Below are 20,862 nucleotides of genomic sequence, written 5' to 3' on the forward strand. Positions count from 1 at the left end.
CGAACCGTAGGCGTTGTCTACGGCTGGGAAACCAAACCGTAGGCATTATCTACGGTTTGGAAAATTCATACTTCCAAACCGTAGACAGTTCTGAAACTGTTTTTTCAAAAACCTAATTCGATCGATTCTGCCTATCCATGCACTAAAACCATTAAAATGAGATGGGTTTGTTGATTTTCACCTTACTGAAGTCATTGCGGGTGGATTAAGTGGTGTTAAGCGATAATGAATTATTTTGAGAATTGACGATTAATTAAAGAAATAGGCGATGGAGGTGATAGGGAAGAAGAAAATGAAAGAGTTAAAAGGAGAGGAATGAAAATAATTAGTTTTAGGTTTCAATATTTAATAGGTTAAGGGTATTTCAGTATTTTTCTTATGAATTAGGTTCGCTTATCTTCATTGTAGGATATTTGAATTCTTAGGATCCCTCAAAACTCTTTACTTGGAGCCCCTATAATAGGTTTCTATTAAAATAGGCATCTGCGATTATTTATTTTTGTTCACATCTACAATTGAACTTCATCTTTCATTTTTTTTACTCCCTTGAAAAGTATCGAAATGATTTTATTTTGTCTTTTTTTTTATTATTTTAATTTTAACAATAAATTATATATGCCATAAAGAAAATAAGATCTCTAGATATTTGATATTACACACTTATTTTAGAAATTTGAAATTAAATTTGGTATGTTTCATATAATAATAACTTATTAGTTTATCGATAAATTTATACTTTGCTATAATGATAAATTTAGCAGTCTCAACACTATTAATTTATCGAAGCTTTACTGTATATCCATTTTTTTTATATATATTTTTTTCTTAACAAACTGGTCAACTAACAGTCAAACTAACGGTCAACGTCCAATTCAGGTCAAGCGGTTCAAATCATTGAATCAGTGAGTCAAAAACGATTTATATTGAGTCCAGTCAGTCAGACAAGTTAATTCAGATGAGTCAGTGAGTCAAATCTAGATATACAAGGTTAACTCAGTAAGATAGACTGATTCAGGCTAATCAGTTAGGCTGAATGACTAAAACCAAACCAATGGCACAGACCACTGATTCCGTCACAACTGCAGTTCAACACCAATTATATTGTTTCAACTCACTAGCCTGATGTATATCTTCCATTATTACAACATTTATTCATTCAAAATTACTTAATAACTCAAAATTGATTCACAAATACAACAAAGCTTACCTGCAAACATCAGTTGCAAGCTTTTACTAAAACGGCTATCTACCATCCTACAACGTCATACAACTATCACTACCAACATCCTCTTTCTCTAATTTTTCCCTACACCAGTTCACTCCATACACATCCAGTTCTTCATAAGTTACAATTAGTCTATGAACTACTTCAACTATTACCATTGAAAAACACACATACACAACCAATCTGTATCAACTGCAAATACAGATTTCAATGACTGAACCCGATCCATGAACTGTTTCTAATTCTGTCCATTTCACCTAGCACCATCAGTTGCAGGTCAAACAAACCAACCAATATTCTCCATTTTTGTTTTACTGAAGAGACAACTTACCAATCATTTCACTCATATCATTCCCTTGCTCAGTTCACTACAACCCAACACAGCTTCATTTTCATACTCATCATATCCATCTTCATCTTCTATCACAACTCTACAATCACCATTTACAACTTTACCTGCAGCATTACTACTAATATTATCAAAACAAAACTTAAATATCCTCCTACGACATTCAACTCAGTTCTACAGCCTCACTACCATTTCTACTAGTTCAACATAATCAACTGCAGTACAGCCCTGTCAATCATATTATCTTAAAAACAATACAAGCACCTGTAGGACTAGCTCATGTCTCATCACTTCACTAATCCACTTTACAAGACTATATCAAACTCAATTTGTAGTTGTAGCTTTACCTGTAATCAACATCTTCAAGCCTCTACAGAACAACCAACTGCAACTACACCACAATCAACGACGGAAACAGGAATTTATGTTTGGGTGGGCAGTATTTTTCTATGAATATTCAATTTTACCAATCCGAACTATGATAATGGTACGTCGTAAAGCCAGAAAAGCTATCTAAAATCAGTTATAAAGGCAGACATTTATTTTAATGAGGTCAAAAATCAACAATAAAAGTTTTATATGAAGTATACGTAGTCGTGTTTCAAGCGGCCGCCGGCCGCTACAAAATTCTGGGATTTTGGCCAATTGCTTTTAAAACGAAGCGACACTGTCACACTTGAAAATACGGTATTATATATGCATCTTCATTATAGAGTTGAATTGGCTAATATATCTAGAACTATTGCCGTATTAAATCCTAATTGACTAATACATTCAAAGATATCTAAAATAATTATTAGAATCACAAAGGAATAATTTAGACATATCTCAAATTTTTAAGGTTAAATTTTTCAAAACCAGTGTATCCTTTCACGTCAAATAGTTAAACCCAAAAAAAAAACACAATTATGGATACCGACGTATATAAAATTTGATATGCACTTGTGTTATACGTATTAAAGGGTGGGCTAAATAATTTTTTTTGGATATTTACAAGGGCCCAAATTAAACTTTTTAAATTCTAGGGTGGGCTGTAGCCCACCCTAGCCTCCCCTCAGTTTCGTCGTTGACCACAATCTTCATCATAAAACCCTAACTTACTTTCCTTCAACCTTCTGAGTTTCAATCGATCTCAGTTTCAAAACCCTAACTTCTTCAACCTCGAATTACTCTTCATCCTTAACCTTAATTCACTCAATTGGTCAATATCCATTTCAAATCCCTTTCCTAAAAAAATCAATTTCATATTTTACAGTTTCTCTGAGTTATTCTTATGAAACCCTAGTTCTTAGATTCTTCGTTGTGAATTGAGAAACAGTTGATCGATCTTATCCTCTATTCTCAACGCGTAATACCATCACTAATTCATTCCCAATTCAGACAGACTCTCAATCAGTTCTATAAAACTCAAATTCGGTTTCATCACTTCTTTCTCTTTCAGAACTCAATTAACTTTCAAAATCATCACTTCCTTCATCAATTCATCAAGCTACCACACAGACTACGAATCTCACATATAAAATCGAGCCAAATTCGTCAGAATTGAGATTATCAGAGATAAAGAAAAATGACAGAAGAGAAGGGGAGGAAGAAGCGAGAAGAAAAAGAGAAAAATAAGAGCCTATTTGGTAGAATTTTTAAAAACTGTTTTCAAAATTAGTTTTCCACTGTTTTAAAAACATATCATTTTTCCTTGTTTTCATTTTCTAAAAGTTGTTATAAAAACTGTTTTTGAAAATCAAGAAAAATCAACTAAATCAGATCAAATGTAAAGGCTCGTCTAAGAGATAGTGATGCTGGCCATGACTCACTTGCATTCATTCCCCCGATCTTTAACTTTGTTCTGAAAAGAAGAAGAAGGAACAAAAAAAGAAAAAAGAGAAAACACAGAAAACAATAATTTGTTGTTTTCAAAAACAGAAAACAAATGGAAAACATTTTAGAAAATATCCTACCAAACGTGTTTTCTCCTGTTTTCTGTTTTCTCTGTTTTTAAAAGCAGAAAACTGTTTTTAAAAATTGTAACAAACATGCTCTAATCTTACCTCTTCGATTAACGAAAAATCACTAGTACATCCATCCAGTTGGATATGGGCATCCATATAATATTAAAGTAAAGGGTGCCTAGAATAAATGTCATTATTGCCTAGACACGTTCAAGTAGTCCATTTCACATAACTTTTTGAGATCTACCCATTGATAGTCGTTTCATCTACAGACTATTATTTGATTAATTTCTATTACTTAATGATCATATTTAATTAGTCAAGTCGTTAGCGGATAAATCATCCCTTGACCGGTCAAATAGCTTTGACGAACTTATGAATCCTTACATTTTAGCCCTTATTTAAACTGGTATTTAGTTTCGTTTTCGGCCAATCTAAGAAAGTGGAAGTTTTGTGCATTTGTCCTCTCATGTACTTTTAAATGAGGGATGATACATAGACACTCTTAGATGGACACTATCATACAAGATTTGCGTCATTTTCACCGCAAAACCCAAACGACAATGAATTTAAATCTAACATTTTGATAATACGTTCCTCTTATAAGACTCTACGATCGTACCAAAAATGAGCACAATTCGAGACGTATAACACCACCATATACCCCTTTGAATACCAGCCGTTAAAAGTTGACGGTTGAAATTAAGATCCGTAGATGGTGACGTTTGGTGAGTATAACACCCCGATATACCCCTTTGAATATCAGCCGTAAAAATTTAACGGTTGAAATTAAGATCCGTAGATGGTGAGATTTGATATCTCGAATTGTACTCATTTTTGGTAGGATTGTAGAGTCTTATAAGAGAAACGTATCGTCAAAATGTTAGATTTAAATTCATCGTCGTTTGGGTTTCACGGCGAAAATGATGCAAATCATATATAATAGAGTTCATCTAAGAGTGTGTCCATGGACCCTCACTCTTTTTATATTACCTTTGTTAATTGTGTTAATACATATATGGGATTTTGGTGTTTCTTCTTTCTTTCGGCAACGATGGAGTTCTTTTTTACTCTTCGTAAAAAACTTTATACATAAACTAAGTGACTTTGACAACTTGGCGAAAGCCATGCCTGGTATATTATTATACAAAGCATCCTACATACATGGAGGTGAAATGAAGAGTCCACTCCACAAAAATCAAGAAGAACTAATTGGAATATGCCGAAATAATTGGGGTATATTTTATTATTCATGCCGATATGGAAATACCGTACCGCTTTTGATTGACAACATTGAAAATTGAACCCTAAGATAAGAGCAAGGGAATTCAAAATGAAACCAAACAAGTATTTAAATACTTTTCCATTTTTTATTAGATCTGAAACAGTGGTTATAACCAATAGAAGAGATTTGTTTAATAAGTAACAAATTAGCGTTCGAGGTAATGTTATGATAAAGATAATTTTTTGTCCCCCAAATTTACTAGTGTTTCCAAAAGAATCCTTAAAATATGCATACAGGATCGGCTTTGTTGCTCCCATAAGTCAGTTGCTATAACGCAGGCCTTTTCCTGCTTCGCTGTCTGTTGAGATTCTGGTGTAACTTCTAATATCGCCCTCTCAATATTTTCCTCCATCACTTATGGATCGAATGATCCATCTTCTCTCAAGTTTGGGTAGTCATCAACCAATGGCTGTAACCATATGTCCTTAATAACTGTTGTCGGATGTCCTTCGGCAGAAGGATTTTCCCATCTCCCATACCAGCAAGTAATCGTGTTGTTATGTAGCTAACGAGATAGCGAGAGGGCGTACAAAATTTCTTGTGCAGGTTTGCCAGCTTTTGTTGGTTAGCCCACATCACTACGAATTTCTCACCCGCTTGCCTATCTACCAGAACATCAAGCAACCATAAAAGGTTGAAGACTTGTAGAGATATCTGTGCGTCTATATTCCTACATACATGGTGATGAATTTCTTGGATAATGGTTAAACTCCCATGGAGAATATATCCATTCCTTTGGTTTATTTTTAATTTTCAGAGAATAATACAGCTATTATTAAGAGTATCACAGGGAATAAAGCTAAGTAAGGTAAGAAGTACAATATCTATTCTATTACACCCCCTTAGTCAGAGCGGGAGAAGAGCAGACGCTCAGACTAGTACGAAAACGAGTAAACAGCTGTCGTGAAAGGCTCTTGGTAAAGATATCAGCATATTGATTTTCCGAGGGGATGTGTAAGACATGAATGTCACCAATACGAACACAATCACGCACGAAATGTATATCAATCTCCACATGTTTGGTGCGTTGATGTTGAACAGGATCACCGGACATATAGACTGCACTGACGTTATCACAGTATACAATAGTGGCACGTCGTACGAGGTAGATGAAGCTCAAGAAGTAAGTAGCGAAGCCAAGTAGTCTCTGCAACTGCATTTGCCACACCCCGATATTCAACTTCAACACTTGAGAGAGAGACAATTGCCCGACGCTTAGAAGACCAGGAAACTAGGTTGTCACCTATTGAACTGCATAAGAAATATCCGGTCTAGTGAAGGCAGACGGAATAGACTGTAGGCTGTTCAGTCGAAGCAGTAGGAGCCGGACTAGTAGAGGTGGTAGCGGAAGCAGTGGGAGGCACTGTAGGTCTGCGCCTGTGGGGAGGAGTATATGGAATAGGGAAACTGAGGACAACAGACGAAGGGGCTGAGGGAGCTTTAGGCTTAAGATTACACAGAGTTTAACTAGTGGATGATCCACTAACTGCAAGCAACATAACAGTAACAGGAGCAGCAAAATTGGATGAAGAGAACCACTATCATTCGAATTGCCATTTCTTGGATAAGAACCAACAAGATCTGATGCAACTTTCTCACCAACACACTCTAAACAGTCTTCAGAGCAAGAGCAAATGTAGAGAGTAGCAAAACATTCCAAGAAATCATGAAATAAAGAAATCGAAAACAAAAGATTGCAGAATTGTTCTCAAGAGCGCAGAACGAGAAACAACAAATGTCAAGAGGGAAACATAATCAGATCAAGAAACGATGAAAGAGGAGATTGAGAAGGCGGACAAGAAATAATGAATCAAAAGGGAAGTTGAACGGTAAGCATCGATCGGAAAATCAAACAAGAGCAACAAAAAAGAAACAGATCTGAGAATGAGGAATCAAATTTGAGTTGAACCAAAAATAGAATCAAGCAATAGAAGATTGATGATGAATAGCAAATTGTAACTGAAAAATAAAAGAAAAATGATCTAGAGATTGATCGGAAAGCAGTGCTAGTGATCTCTGCACTAGTCTTACATGTAATTGAAATTACAATGCTGATGATCTTGTATCAGTCTTACATGAGTTTGAAACAGAAATTGAAAACGATCTCTAACGGATCGGAAATTGAACCGAAAGCAGAGGAAATCAAAAGATAATCAAGCTGACATCGAATTGAAAACGAAGAAAACTGCAAGAAAATGGAAAAGGAATTCAAAAAAAAAAAAACTCACTGATTGTAGAAGAACGCATAGAACTTGTAGATCCTTGACGAAGTACTCTTCAGTGATTGAATGAAGCAGCAAAAACTAACGATTGGAAACCTTAAAATTTGAAATTTAGGGCAAAATACCCAAGGATCGGCCGTGAGGCTGACCCTTCTGATACCATCTTGGATAATGGTTAAACTCCCATGGAGAATATCTCCATTCCTTTGGTTTATTTATAATCTTTCAGAGAATAATACACCCATTATTAAGAGTATCACAGCGAATAAAGCTAAGTAAGGTAAGAAGTATAATATCTATTCTATTAGAATTATATAGTCTATTCTAGCTTCCCTAAAAAAATTCAGCAATGAATTTGAACAGCTTTGACATGAGGATAATATATTTTTATTGCATATTTCAGCGGAATTAATATCACCAAGACTGTCGTTTCTTCGAGCATCCACGGTGGGCGAGTATAACCAAAAATTTGGGATGAGATCGTAACACAGTGAGACGGAGTAAAGATCAAATCCCAACCAAAGATCAAATTCCAGACCAAATATGGTCGCGACCAAATCCCAAATTCTAATATAGTCGGGCGTAAATTTAAAGTACGCTTGTTGCTGGGCGTAAATTTAAAGTACGCTTGTTAACGGGCGGAGAATTAAATTACGCCCGATGAAAATTCATATTAAATAAAAAAGAAAAAGAATGAGGCGGACTTTTAAAGTCCGCCTCATGAAATTTACAAAAAATGGGGCGGACTTTTAAAGTCCGCCCGATGAAAGTTACAAAAAATGGGGCGGACTTTTAAAGTCCGCCTGATGAAATTTTACGAAAAAAAAATGGGGCGGACTTTTTAAGTCCGCCTGACGAAATTTTAATCATGTACCGTTGCGTCACAACACGGACTAAACCCAAAATTTGGTCTTTTTTTTTATCTTTGATCTTTGGTTTTGATCGCACCACTGCAGTTGCTCTTCTTAGATGTTTCAACACCAAGGATTTTCCCACACGTCGACCTTCACTTTCTTTGGTTTTAAGTACCACCTTTATAATGTGGAACATCATGTCCTCTTCTTCAACCCACTGGACATCCCTCTAAGTATTTTAAACATGAATGTCCGCATGTCTGGAAACCCGGTAATTCAAGAACCTGCAAATCAAATGTAAGAGGAAGTAGAAGGATTTGAATTCACTACTCAATTAGAGTTGTCAGATCACAACAAATATTTGCCATTAACCACTAGCACGAACACAATCACCAAACACAAAGAAAGCAATCAGCATAGCATCACAATACTCACATTCAACAACTGAAACTTGAACCCTAATGCTCCTTCAGCCATAGGACCCGGATTCACCAAAAACGGGCGAACTAAAGATGCGATAACAACCACAGAATCCGTAATCATTGCTTGTAAAGTGTAGTTGAACTTAGTATAACTCCTGTATCTTACGAAAACAATAAATAAAGCAAGAAACGCGATCAAACCAAGAGTCGGTATTGATTGATAGAATCCTAACAATGGAATGATAGGACTCGTCGCATGCTTCAAAACCGGGAATTTGGAGAGTAGATTTAATCGGTTTAAGAATGGGATAATGTACACGGATACTAGAATACATATCTGTATAGCTGGAATTTTTGGAGTATTTTCTGAAGTACTAGTATTCTCCCATAATAATGTTGACATACAGACCATACTGCTCTTTGATGTGAAAACGTTAGGGTTTTAGGAGACACAAGTTTGTGTTTCTGACCGGTGATTGGAAGGGGATTAGGGGAAGAGCAAGAAGCCCTGAGCAGAGATGATGCGAGATTGGCATGGACGTACGATGGTGATGACAACACGGGTTTGGTTATTCTAAAAAGGTTTGGTGGTGATTACAAGGATGGATTGCAGCAACACGAACACAAGAAGCCATATCACTGCCCAAATTTTTCTGATTTAGTAACGGTGAAAATTGAATAAATAACCTTGCTTTTAACGGGCCTTCATAATTATCCCTACTAACAATAATTATAGTAGAATTGTAACATTTGCTTTGAGACTAGAGCTGCACATGAGCCGGTACAGTCCGGATTTTTTGTGAACCCGGTACCTATACCTGGTGTTGACCGGTTCCTTACTTTGAGGACCGGTACCTGTACCTGTACCTGGAGTTGTACCTGTACCGGTGAGACTGGCCGGTTCCACTCCGGTACCGGGTTTTTACCCAATTCAGATATTATTTCTTCTCAATACACCATCACAAATCAAAATACCAATCCCAGTTCCACTCATTACAACTTGAAACAAAGTAAATTATATATGAAGTAAACAAAGTAAATTACATATGAAGTAAATGATGAGTTTACTTGAGTTTATCAGAACTTGAGTTTCACCGGTATCTCTTCCTTGACCTGAAGGACCAACACATCCAACCTTTCTTCCTGTTACTCAAATCAACATGCAAACCCTAACTACATAAACCAAATTCAAAAAACCCCTTCACATGTTTCGATTCCTCACTCAAAATCCTCAAACCCTAACACCCCTGAGATATCAATCCACTGACTAAGACTTGATTTCACATGTAATCTCAAATCTAATACCTTTAATTAACTCAATACCCAATTCTAATTTCAACTTACATCCACTTAAATCAAATCCCATTTTTCCAATTTCTGAAAACACCCCAAACACATTTAAGAACCCTAATTTCTGATAATACTTCAATCAAAATCAACAACTGCAATTTCTTCATCAACTTACAATAATAACACCAATTCAGAAATAAAATTATACAAACCCTAATTATATTCATTCTGATTTACCTTTTTCTTCAATCTTCTGAGTTCAATCGATCTCGTCACCACCATCGATTCTTCTATGTTCATCAACATCCCGATTATCAGCTCTCGGTTCAACTGATTCCTTTGAAGCATCTACGAAAATATCTCTATCTATTTTGAATTCTCTGAATCGCCAAAGCCGTAGAAGAAAAAGAACATCAGAGAAGGAAAGAGAAGAACAAGAGACTGAAGAAGTGAAGAGTTTTTTCTTAAGGAGAATCGAGTGATATTAATGCTTAGTGGACGGTTAAGATTGATGGTGATCTTATAATCTATGGCTCAGGTTACTATTGGGTACTACCGGTCCGGGGTGGTCGGGAATAAGGTAAGAACCGGTACCTGTCCCGTTCTACACCGGTTCTTGTATTCCATTCCCGTTACCTGTCCCGGCAACACCGGTTCCGGTTCGGTTACGGTCCGGGTTTTTCGGTTCCAAACCGGGTCACCGGTTCCGGACCGGGTCTTGTGCAGCCTTATTTGAGACGAAGAATTGTCATCGGGACCAAGACATATAATATCAGATGACTCAAAATGATATCTTTGTCACACACCAAAATGTATGGTATGTTACGTCTCCCTTGCTCTCATTTTTCTAGAAAGAAAATATATCCCATTGTCTCCCTAGGCCAGCGCTAGATGGCATCTATCTAACCGTTACTTGGTTGAGATATTCTGTTGGTTCATTCCTGACTAGGGGTGAGCATAAAAACCGGAACCGCGGATTTAACCCGTATCCGTCCGCAAAATTGCGGATTTCACCCAAACCGCAAGACGTATGGGCCGGACACGGGTGGGATTCTCAAATCCGCATGTGGTGCGGATGCGGTTGCGGTTGTCATTTGAAAACCGCGGATTACCGCAACCGTAGAAAGAAGCAAAGTTTTCTTACCTGAGTATGAACCTAGGCCCAAAGAGAAAGAAGTGAAGTTCTTTGATCACTTAGTTAACTAAATGAATTTAGGCCCAAAGAGAAAGAAGTAAAGTCCTTAAAACACTAACTGAATTTAGGCCCAACAAATAGAATCAAAACTAAGTTAACTAACTGAATACAATCAAAACTAAGTTAAGACACTAACTGAATTTAGGCCCAACAAGTACAATCAAAACTAGGTCAAATCCGCAGTTAACCCGCAACCGGCCCGTACAATCCGCGGATCCGCAAAGGTTAAATCCGCGGGTGATTGAGCCGGTCACGGTTCAATTTTACAAATCCGCAACTTTAACGGTTCGGTTACGGGTGACCCCTAATCCGCAACCGTCCGTCCGTTACACACCCCTATTCCTGACTGATAAAGCGCAAGGCCCAGAAAGATTGGAGATAGTTTGAAGTCGACTCTTTCCGAAATTACACTCACAAAACTCCTGACCTTTTCTTGATTCTTTTTCTTCATTTTCTGATATTTTTCTTTTGTTAAGAATCTCAAAATCTAGAATAAACCATTAAAGTAAGACAGTGTGTGTTTGTGGGAGAGGTAATTTGAGGCATGGCATCTCCAGCAACATGGAGGTGGTCATTGAAACCCAGAAAAACAAGTAAAAATTCTGCATTAACCCTTTACTCCACTTGCAATCCTTCAAGTTTTCATTTCTCTCATCGAAATCTAGCATCAAGAACAACAACAACTTATCGTACTAATTGCTCTTTAGATCATAATTCTTCTTCTTCGGATGAGGTTCGTATTTCTTCATATACAACTGATAATGAAATACTGAAAAACAATAAAAAGAAGATTAATAAAAAATCGGTTCAAGTTGGGATAGAATCTGTTGATTCAACTTCGTCCCTGATTGAAGAAATTTCAGCTTCGAGTAATGATAATTCAGTAGAGGAAAAGGTGGAGAAGAAGAAGATTGAGTCATCATTGAAGCTACCACGGAAGTCATTATTTGAGAAACAAAAGCCTCTGTGGAAAAGGATTTTCTTCGCATCTAAAAAAGTTAGGAGTATTATATTACTCAATGTCATCGCTGTTATTTATGGTATGATTTTGATTCTTCTCCATTTTATCTGTTTTTGTTCATTTATCATTTTTGTGAAATTTTAGGGACATTTGATTTAGGGTTAAGGGTTTTCTTCCCAATTGTGTCAAAATGGTATGCTAGATATGCATGTCTTGTTCAATTTCTGCTTTTTGCTACGTTTCTCATACTATGAGCAGTTAGCTTCCTAGACATGAGATTATAGTAAGACCCTGCATATGCCTCTAGTAGAGTGGTAAAAGTCCAGGATGTTGATACCAATGACCAGAGTTCGGAACTTTAGTCAGCGTCATTATTCCTACTGAAGGACCATGAAAAGGATTACAGTCAAAGCCACATCTAGTTTGTAGGATGCAAAATTGTCACAACATAGTTATCTGATGCAAATGAGAGGTTTATGCATTTCCTTTTAGTTCTTGCTATTGACACTGAGATTCTATTCATTGAGTATAATTGTTGAAGGATTTTTCTTAATATCATATTTCAGCGAGTAATATACCAGTTCTCAAAGAAGTTGAAGCTATTGTGGATCCAGCAACCTTCACGGTCGTTCGTTTTACTCTATCTGCAATCTTTTTTTTGCCGTTTGTCATTCAAGCTAGTGGTGACGCTGAGACCAGAACAGCTGGGATAGAGTTGGGGGTTTGGGTCAGTTTAGGGTACCTTATGCAGGCTCTTGGATTAGTAACATCAGAAGCTGGACGTGCATCGTTTATTACCTTGTTCACGGCAAGTTGAATTATGGCATTCCTATCTTGACTTGTTCTAAATTTTACTTCATTATTATGTGCTAATACTTACGGTTCTCAAAGAGAGAGCTTATGATTTTTGAAACCATTCTCTTGACTTCTGCAGTTAATTGTGGTACCGTTGCTTGATGGTATGTTAGGGGCAATAGTGCCTACCGTCACCTGGATTGGGGCTCTCATCTCCATTGTCGGGGTCACTTTGCTGGAATCTAGTGGCTCTCCACCAAGTGTAAGGAATGCATGAGTACTTTTGGCCCTTTGAGTGATTTTTTTCATGCATATAGTGTTAATTATGAGGTACAAGATGAAGAAAGGATGAGAAACATGATCTATATGAAGGGAGGGTATCACAATTTGCTGACAGGTAAGTCTCACAAAGTTCACTTTGTGAATAATCTATTTTCAGGTTGGCGATCTATTGAACTTCTTGAGTGCGGTGTTTTTTGGTGTTCACATGCTTAGAACAGAACATTTTGCAAGAAGTACTAAGAGGGATAATTTCTTACCGCTCCTTGGATATGAGGTTAGCTCCTATTTGTTAAAGTACTTATATTCAGCCACCTAGAGGATTATGGGGTGAGAATTCATATTCTGAGCAGTGTTTGTATTCATTCAGGTTTGTGTTGTTGCTATCTTCTCAATAATCTGGTATTTTGTGGGAGGCTGGTTTGGTGACACACATGAATTGGACCCTGGATCATGGACATGGCCTGTGGTGCGCTATTGGTTGGTCAATTTCCCATGGATACCTGCAATTTATACAGGCGTTCTTTCAACTGGAGTGTGCTTATGGGGAGAGGTATGGTTTCCTTTCCTTTCCTTTTTTTTTTTTTTGCATTCAAAATCATGCTCTGCCCTCTATTTTTAACAATAAGAATATTCTGCTTTTTTTTTTAACCTCTTATGGAACTTGAATTTCTTTATACAGTTGTCAGCTATGCGTGACGTATCAGCAACAGAAGCAGCAATCATTTATGGATTGGAGCCACTCTGGGGTGCTGGTTTTGCATGGTTTCTCTTAGGTGAAAGGTGGGGCATCACTGGATGGATTGGGGCTGCTCTCGTACTGGGTAAGATGACTTGTACCTTAATTTTTAGATTTTATTTATGTTCTTTTAGTTCGTAATGCAAAATTCTACCTTGGAACTAGTTTGGTAGGGATTTTATTTAGGTGTCATTGCTAATGTAATGATCTTTTAAATATTTTTGTTGGAGTTGGACTATTAATTACTTTTTCCATTGAGTGGAAGATTCAGCTGAAGGGAGCTTTTACACCTTTGTTCCGAGTTTTTCTATCTTGAGTTCATCTTTTTCTTTTTGTGTCTGGCTGTGTAAGTTGACTGTTTGATCCCATTTGTCCCTATACTTAGTGGATTTGGCACTTCACTAATCTATTTAGCAAATCACTTACTAACCAGTCACCTCTTCCACGTAATTAAAATGTAAATATCATTTCGTTTAAGTTATCTTTTCATTAGTGGAAAGAGTTTTAATTAGTAAGAAAGAGTTTTCTTTTATTGAAAATAAAAAAAATAAAGATCATGTCAATATGAGTAGATCTGATTTACCGAAGATAATTTGATAATAATTTTCATTTGTTGGAAATATGTTTGACTGATGCAATAACAAATATAAGAACTCTTAATTAATTTTTTCAACCCATTTTCTAAGTATAAATTAGTAACAGTATTCTTAACTTGAGAACTTTGTTGTCCATCTATAAGCATATGATGTGTGTCCTACTTCTTCTATTTCAGGTGGTAGCTTAACAGTGCAGATATTTGGCTCAGAATCTCCAAGTAAAGCTAGAGAAAATGAAGATGATATTGGGAGTGATAATATTGATAAGCTACTGCTTTCTGATAAAGGGAAAAGTTTCTCCCCATCACCAGTTGTTGTTACCACCACCACCAGAAAAAAGAATGTTTCAGATTTTTTGAAGAAGTTGAAGAAGTAACTCCAGAGATCACTTACAAGTAAAGTAGATTCTTGTTCGCTTTACCTTCAGTGAAGGTGGAGAGAGGTCGCGAGCGTGACCCTCACCTTTATGAAGGGGTTTTAATTATGTAATAGGTTTTCATGCCAACAATCTTGTAATTATGATGAGAGTAATTAGCATAACAAATCAGAGTTTGTTGACAGATCATGCGCCTCCTAGCAAGATGCCACAATCCTACAGCAGTTGCACAGTCGGTGAGCCTATCACACAACTGCCCAAGTAGATTGGAATCTAATATCCACTATTCATTTGGCCATTGATTTTGCAAGTGGGGGTGGTTATTGATCGAATTTTATATAGTGGTAAATAGAGTTGTCATTCACTCGGACTTGATGAGATTGATTTTAAGAATTAATCAACTAAAATAAAAGAAAAATATATACAAAATATTGTCACGAGATGAAGAATTTATTGGGACTCGGGATTTCACTGTTTTTCATATTCAAGTGGTTCAGAAATTAATCCTAGACAATTATAGCTCCAAACACAAGAAATATGAACTCTATTCTTTGCCAAAATAGGTTTCGTAAAACATCAATTGTAAATTACAAGCATAGTGTATCAAAAGCACTTAAGACTAAGCATACACTATCAAACAAGATAACAATTGATTAATAGAAATCATAAATCATTTAAAATTGATGCAAAAAGTAAATAAGGAATTAATTAAATTACCCCAAGGATGAAATACAGCTTCCTCCGTTGTCCCAGTGATGGGGTCTAGCTCTGCATGGTCAAAACACTTAAAATATTTATTCATGGCTCAAAAAGTGGTTTACAAATGATGAAAATGTGAGAAAATTATTAAAGCAGTGATTTTCTTTTCTCTCCCAAAACCTCCCCAAATGTGCTCTCTAGCTCTCTATTTATACACACAAATACACATCAGTCAAATATATTCTTCCATAACTCCAAAATCTTCTTCTTTTTAATTAAAAATATCTTCAAGAATATTTCATTCTCTTTATTCTATATATGTCTTTACTAAACCCATATCTTCTTTAATTCACAGAATAAAATCCAAGATAAAATCTTCTAAGAATATCTTTCTTGTTTAATACAAGATAACTTCCTTTTTCTTCAAAACTTCATGTTTGTAAGGCAAGAAGATATTCTTATCTTAAAGATAATAAATCTTTTACCATTGAAACCAAATTTCCCGCTAATTTTTCTTTTCAAATCAAGGAAGAAGATGGAGCCCTCTTAACCAGTAATGGGGTGCGATTAGAAGTTGGCTCCCTGGGGTGCCCCTTATCCAAAACTGAGAGTCCGAATAACATGTGTCCTCCGGGGTGCCTATACCAACTTTTCGAGCTGAATTTTCCAAAAATGTTTATTTTCCAAAAATACCTACAAACACATAAAACACCATAATAAGTAGAAAATCGAGTACCAACAATACTGAAAATTGAGGACAATTCGGTCACAAAAATGTGTCTATCAAATACCCTCAAACTTATTATTTTCTAGTCCTCGAGCAAATCTAATCTAGAAAATAAAATGACTACACTTAGCACGTGCAGCAAGCCGTTAAACCGCTAGGTGGGCCTAGCGGCGGAGTGTTGTCTCCGGAGGGTTTACCAGAGGTGTACCCACAAAACCTTTACTCCAGACCCTAGCTATCTACGCAGAACCTTGGAAGGCACTAAAGAATCTCCTTGGTTGGCATACAATCATTGACTATAGGAAGAAGTAACTTGATGCGAAATTCCAATTGCTATACACGAGTTTGCACTCAAGCATACTAAAATTCATATATAAGTGACAGAGCTCTACTCAGATAGTTTCTGGACATCATAACCGGATTCAACCAATCACATGAAAAGATCAAGAAGATGGATAAAGAGAAAAAATAGATGGTTTAAAGTGAACGGTGTTTCCCATATCTGTCTGAAGGCCTCTGCCAAGATGAACTTATCCTAATGGACTGAGATACCGGTCTGACTAATATCAACACAACTGGAAAATACAAGGGAACCAGTGGTCGATAAACCTAACTCTAGGTCAATACAACTGGCATATACAAGGGCACCAGTGTCGACTTTATTGAATTTATTCCGGTTGGTCTGATGGTCTGGTCTCAACTTTTTTTTTTTTTTTTTTGTGGTATCTCAATCACTCTATTTCACCCTAACAATGGTAACAACTTGAATCTTGTGCCCCACCAAATCACTTAAAAAATAAAAACAGAAGGATTATGATTCAACGAGATATGGCGAAACTACCATGTTTTTTTTAATTCTAACACCTGAGATCTGTGCTTTTATGAATAGACTCTTTAAATGTTTCCATCTAATCGTATTGGTTCCTCAACTCCTATAACCAAGATGTTCCCATCCACTTAGATTGGTTAGTGCCAACCTTAATAAACATAAATTTCTAGGCATTGGAGTTTATTTATTGCAACTAAAAAGTTTCTCCCATATCCCCAAACTTAAATCTAACATTGTCCTCAATGTTCTAAAGATAAAATTAAAAGCATGAACAAGGAGAAACTGTTACCATTCGAAGCAAAAAAGTTAAGGAAAGATATTACCGTGTTGCATGAGATTGGGTTACCTCCCAAGAAGTGTTAAGTTTAAAGTCTTCAGCCAGACATCGGAAGGAATTAATCACCTCATAGAATCATAAAGTAGTAGCCGGAATAACTGTGGGTCATCTGGATCAAAAAGTGCTAACCACAAGAAGAGGAAACTGCAACAGACCAAGAAGATACCGAACATACCCTTGCTTAAGAAAACTACATCTAGTTGTGGTTCAGGTTCAATCTCTATAAAAGGATCTACATAAAAAGTTTTCATTGGTTGGATTTCCTCCAAGGCATTCTAAAGATCAGGCTGAAGAGTCTGGAAATACTCAACTACGAACTTAGAAGCGCATAACAAAAGTCTGAATAATTGGGGATCCTCTAAGTCAATCATATTTGACTCACATAGCTGACTATAATGAAAGAGGTGGTCTTCCTTAAACAAATGTGTCGACCCTAATCTCCTAAGTAATTAGGTTTAGTCTCAAAACTCAATAACTGACACATTTCAAATTCAAACGTTCCCACAATTGGAATAAAAGTTTTTGGTGGGAAAACAAAATCAATCTGGGTATCATAGCCTGGGTAAACCACATCAACCAGAGGATGGGTTTCTAACAACTGAACTTCTTCCTGGACATTATTAGGTTCAGGAAAATGCATATGAAGATAATCTTGTAAAATGGTTGAGGCACATATGTTAAGTCCCAAGTGAGGGACCTTTCTAAGAGTTAAAGCACATGGAGAATGATGATCACCCCCAAACTTAGAGTTTTCAGTTTCTCTAGAAAGACTAGTCACAACTTCCCTAATTTCTAGGTCATCAGATTCCTAGAAATGGTCAATTGATTCTTCTAAGTCAGGTTCATCCTCACTCATCTCTACGAGTTCATTTTCTTCTAAGAGTATAGTTTCTAAATTTCTAGACTCGAAAACAATATTCTCAGGATAAACTAGTTCCTCTAAACCATCATTGTCTTCGTAATCAAAAGGAAGTACAACTTCGTCTAAAACGGTATTATCTCTAGTCAAATCCCCGTCCTTTTGAATAGGTGGATAAAATTTAAAATTATCGGTATTTGAACCAGAAATATCATTATCATTATCAAGCTCAATAGGAGTAACAAATTCCTGATCACCATGCCTAAATACTTCAGACTCTTCATCAACATTGTCCACATCATACTCATCATTATCATAACATCGAAATGGATGAACCTCATTTACATAAGGAGTGTCACCAATTCTAACCTCGATATCTTGATTATGCAAATAAATATCCTCATTTTCAAGAGTATTATTAGATACACTATATTGGAAATTCAAGTCATTTCGAGCAATACTTTCGTTCGTCTCTAACTCAAGTCTACGTGTCGACTCAACTATCCTCTCAAGGGTCTCTTCTAAAGAAAGCTCCCTAAGTGCTGGATCTAAGTTTTCACTTAACCTATTGAGGATATCTTCCAAAGAAGATTCAGTCGTTGCTGCAGTACATAACTACGTTGTTCACATCATCTAATTTGTATGTCGATTCATCTAACTTACGTGATGACTCAGCTAAATTCCTGAGAGACACTTCTAGAGAAGGAATAGGAACTGAAGGATCATAAAAAGGACTACTTTTCAATAGTTTGATTGTATCCTCTAAAGACGAAGAACTAGTATTATAATTTTCTTGCCCGTAAGACCAATGCGCGTGACCCAAAACCTTGAAAAGGTTGGCGTGGCCAACCACTATTCACACTATGATCATAAAAAGAGTAATGTCCATGTTGTTCAGTTGGATAATTATTGTATTGGCTATACCAGTTCGATATCCTAACTGCAAAGGAATTCTACACAAACACAAAGAAGGCCGACTCGACCACAACAAGCCTATTTTGTCTAGAAAACAAAAAGCATGATGGCTCCACTTAGATTGTTTCTAGACTAGCTTCTATTCTTTCGAAAATAAATTTGTTACAATCTGAGCAAACCTCTCTGGAATCAATGCGAGTTAAAGTAAGTTGAATAGAGACGAGGGAAGCTCAGTGGAGATTTGATACCCAAGGCCTCACCGGCGTTACAAGGCGGCGTATTCAACTCACAGTAACCATCATGAACTTCAAAGTATGCTCAAAAGAGTAACCAATATTTTTCGAACGACTTTCCTAATAAGCTCGTTACCATATCGGTCTCGTTCTAGTCCAAACTTTAAGGCTTAGGTTCGCGTAGGTTACGTGTTCCTAAGGCGGGGAGGAAGGAAAAGATGATGAAATCCGAGTCCTTATCTTGATTTGGCCCGACCTTGCCCTTTACTAGAAAATTAAATCCGATTTCAGGTCCTCAACATGTATGCATATAAAATCATCCAGTAAACCCGCTGACAGGGGATTCGCGGGTGTTTAGAATTCTTACCTCCTGTTCTAGACGGGGGATGAACCGTTGAAGTCTACTCGGGCCATGACTCCTATGTCATGTACGAACCCGAGGGGCCGAGACGATATCGTAATCGCCGTCCTTCTCTGCAAACAGTTTATTTAAAACTACCCTTCTGTAGGGTTTTAAAAATAAAGTCCAATGTTCAATGTCCAAAAGAAAAGAAGAAGAAAAAATGTCCAAAAATAAAAACCTTAATTACAGTTTCTAAGAAAAATAAAAATAAAATTATTTACAAAATCTTCTTCTTCACTCCTTTTGGATTTCTCTTTTCTTTCCTTTTTGGGCTTTTCATTTCTTTTCAGAACTTTCTCTTTTCCTTTAGCTTAGCTCCAAATTTGAAAGCAAAAAAAAATACCAAAACGCGTAAAAAAGAACAAATAAAATAAAACCTAAAAACAAATCTATAAACAAATCCGCGTCGGCGGCGCCAAAAAGTGATCGAATTTTATATACTAGTAAATAGAGTTGTCGTTCACTCGGACTTGATGAGATTGATTTTAAGAATTAATAAACTAAAATAAAAGAAAAATATATACAAAATATTTTCACGGGATGAAGAATTTACTGGGACTCGGAATTTCACTGTTTTTCATATTTAAGTGGTTCAGAAATTAATCCTAGGCAATTATAGCTCCAAACACAAGAAATATTAACTCTATTCTTTGCCAAAATAGATTTCGCAAAAACATCAATTGTAAATTACAAGCATAGTGTATCAAAAGCACCTAAGACTAAGCATACACTATCAAACAAGATAACAATTGATTAATAGAAATCATAAATCATTTAAAATCGATGCAAAAAGTAAATAAGGAATTAATTAAATTATCCCAAGGATGAAATACAGCTTCCCCCGTTCTCCCGGTGATGGGGTCTAGCTCCACATGGTGAAAACACACTTAAAACATTTATTCATGGCTCAAAAAGTGGTTTACAAATGATGAAAATGTGAGAAAATTATTAAAGCAGTGATTTCTTTTCTCTCCAAAAACCTCCCCAAATGTGCTCTCTGGCTCTCTATTTATACACACAAATACACATCAGTCAAATATATTCTTCCACAACTCCAAAATCTTCTTCTTTTTAATTAAAAATATCTTCAAGAATTTTTCCTTCTCTTTATTCTATATATGTCTTTACTAAACCCATATATTCTTTAATTCGCAGAATTAAATCCAAGATAAAATCTTCTAAGAATATCTTTCTTGTTTAATACAAGATAACTTCCTTTTTCTTCAAAACTTCATGTTTGTAAGGCAAGAAGATATTCTTATCTTAAAGATAATAAATCCTTTACTGTTGAAACCAAATTTCCCGCCAATTTTTCTTTTCAAATCA

The 20,862-nt window shown here is 36.2% G+C and overlaps 1 protein-coding gene across 1 annotated transcript; it reads left to right on the forward strand.

Annotated features, from left to right (window-relative positions):
* The first annotated feature begins 11,184 nt into the window (after positions 1 to 11,184).
* Positions 11,185 to 14,718, forward strand: LOC113275532. Its single transcript, XM_026525062.1, has 7 exons — positions 11,185 to 11,828; positions 12,316 to 12,557; positions 12,684 to 12,806; positions 12,984 to 13,100; positions 13,194 to 13,376; positions 13,506 to 13,647; positions 14,335 to 14,718. The coding sequence occupies exons 1-7, from the start codon at positions 11,333 to 11,335 to the stop codon at positions 14,532 to 14,534; spliced, it is 1,503 nt and encodes a 500-aa protein (XP_026380847.1). The 5' UTR covers positions 11,185 to 11,332; the 3' UTR covers positions 14,535 to 14,718.
* Positions 14,719 to 20,862: the final 6,144 nt, after the last annotated feature.

The sequence above is a fragment of the Papaver somniferum genome, chromosome 4 (genome assembly GCF_003573695.1).
Source record: "Papaver somniferum cultivar HN1 chromosome 4, ASM357369v1, whole genome shotgun sequence".
Taxonomy (NCBI): domain Eukaryota; kingdom Viridiplantae; phylum Streptophyta; class Magnoliopsida; order Ranunculales; family Papaveraceae; genus Papaver; species Papaver somniferum.

Coding starts and splice junctions, on each gene's coding strand:
- LOC113275532 (XM_026525062.1), top strand. CDS start 11,333: ATGGCATCTCCAGCAACATGGAGGTGGTCATTGAAACCCAGAAAAACA. Junction 12,558..12,683: donor CGTTTATTACCTTGTTCACG/GCAAGTTGAATT, acceptor TGACTTCTGCAG/TTAATTGTGGTACCGTTGCT. Junction 12,807..12,983: donor CTAGTGGCTCTCCACCAAGT/GTAAGGAATGCA, acceptor ATCTATTTTCAG/GTTGGCGATCTATTGAACTT.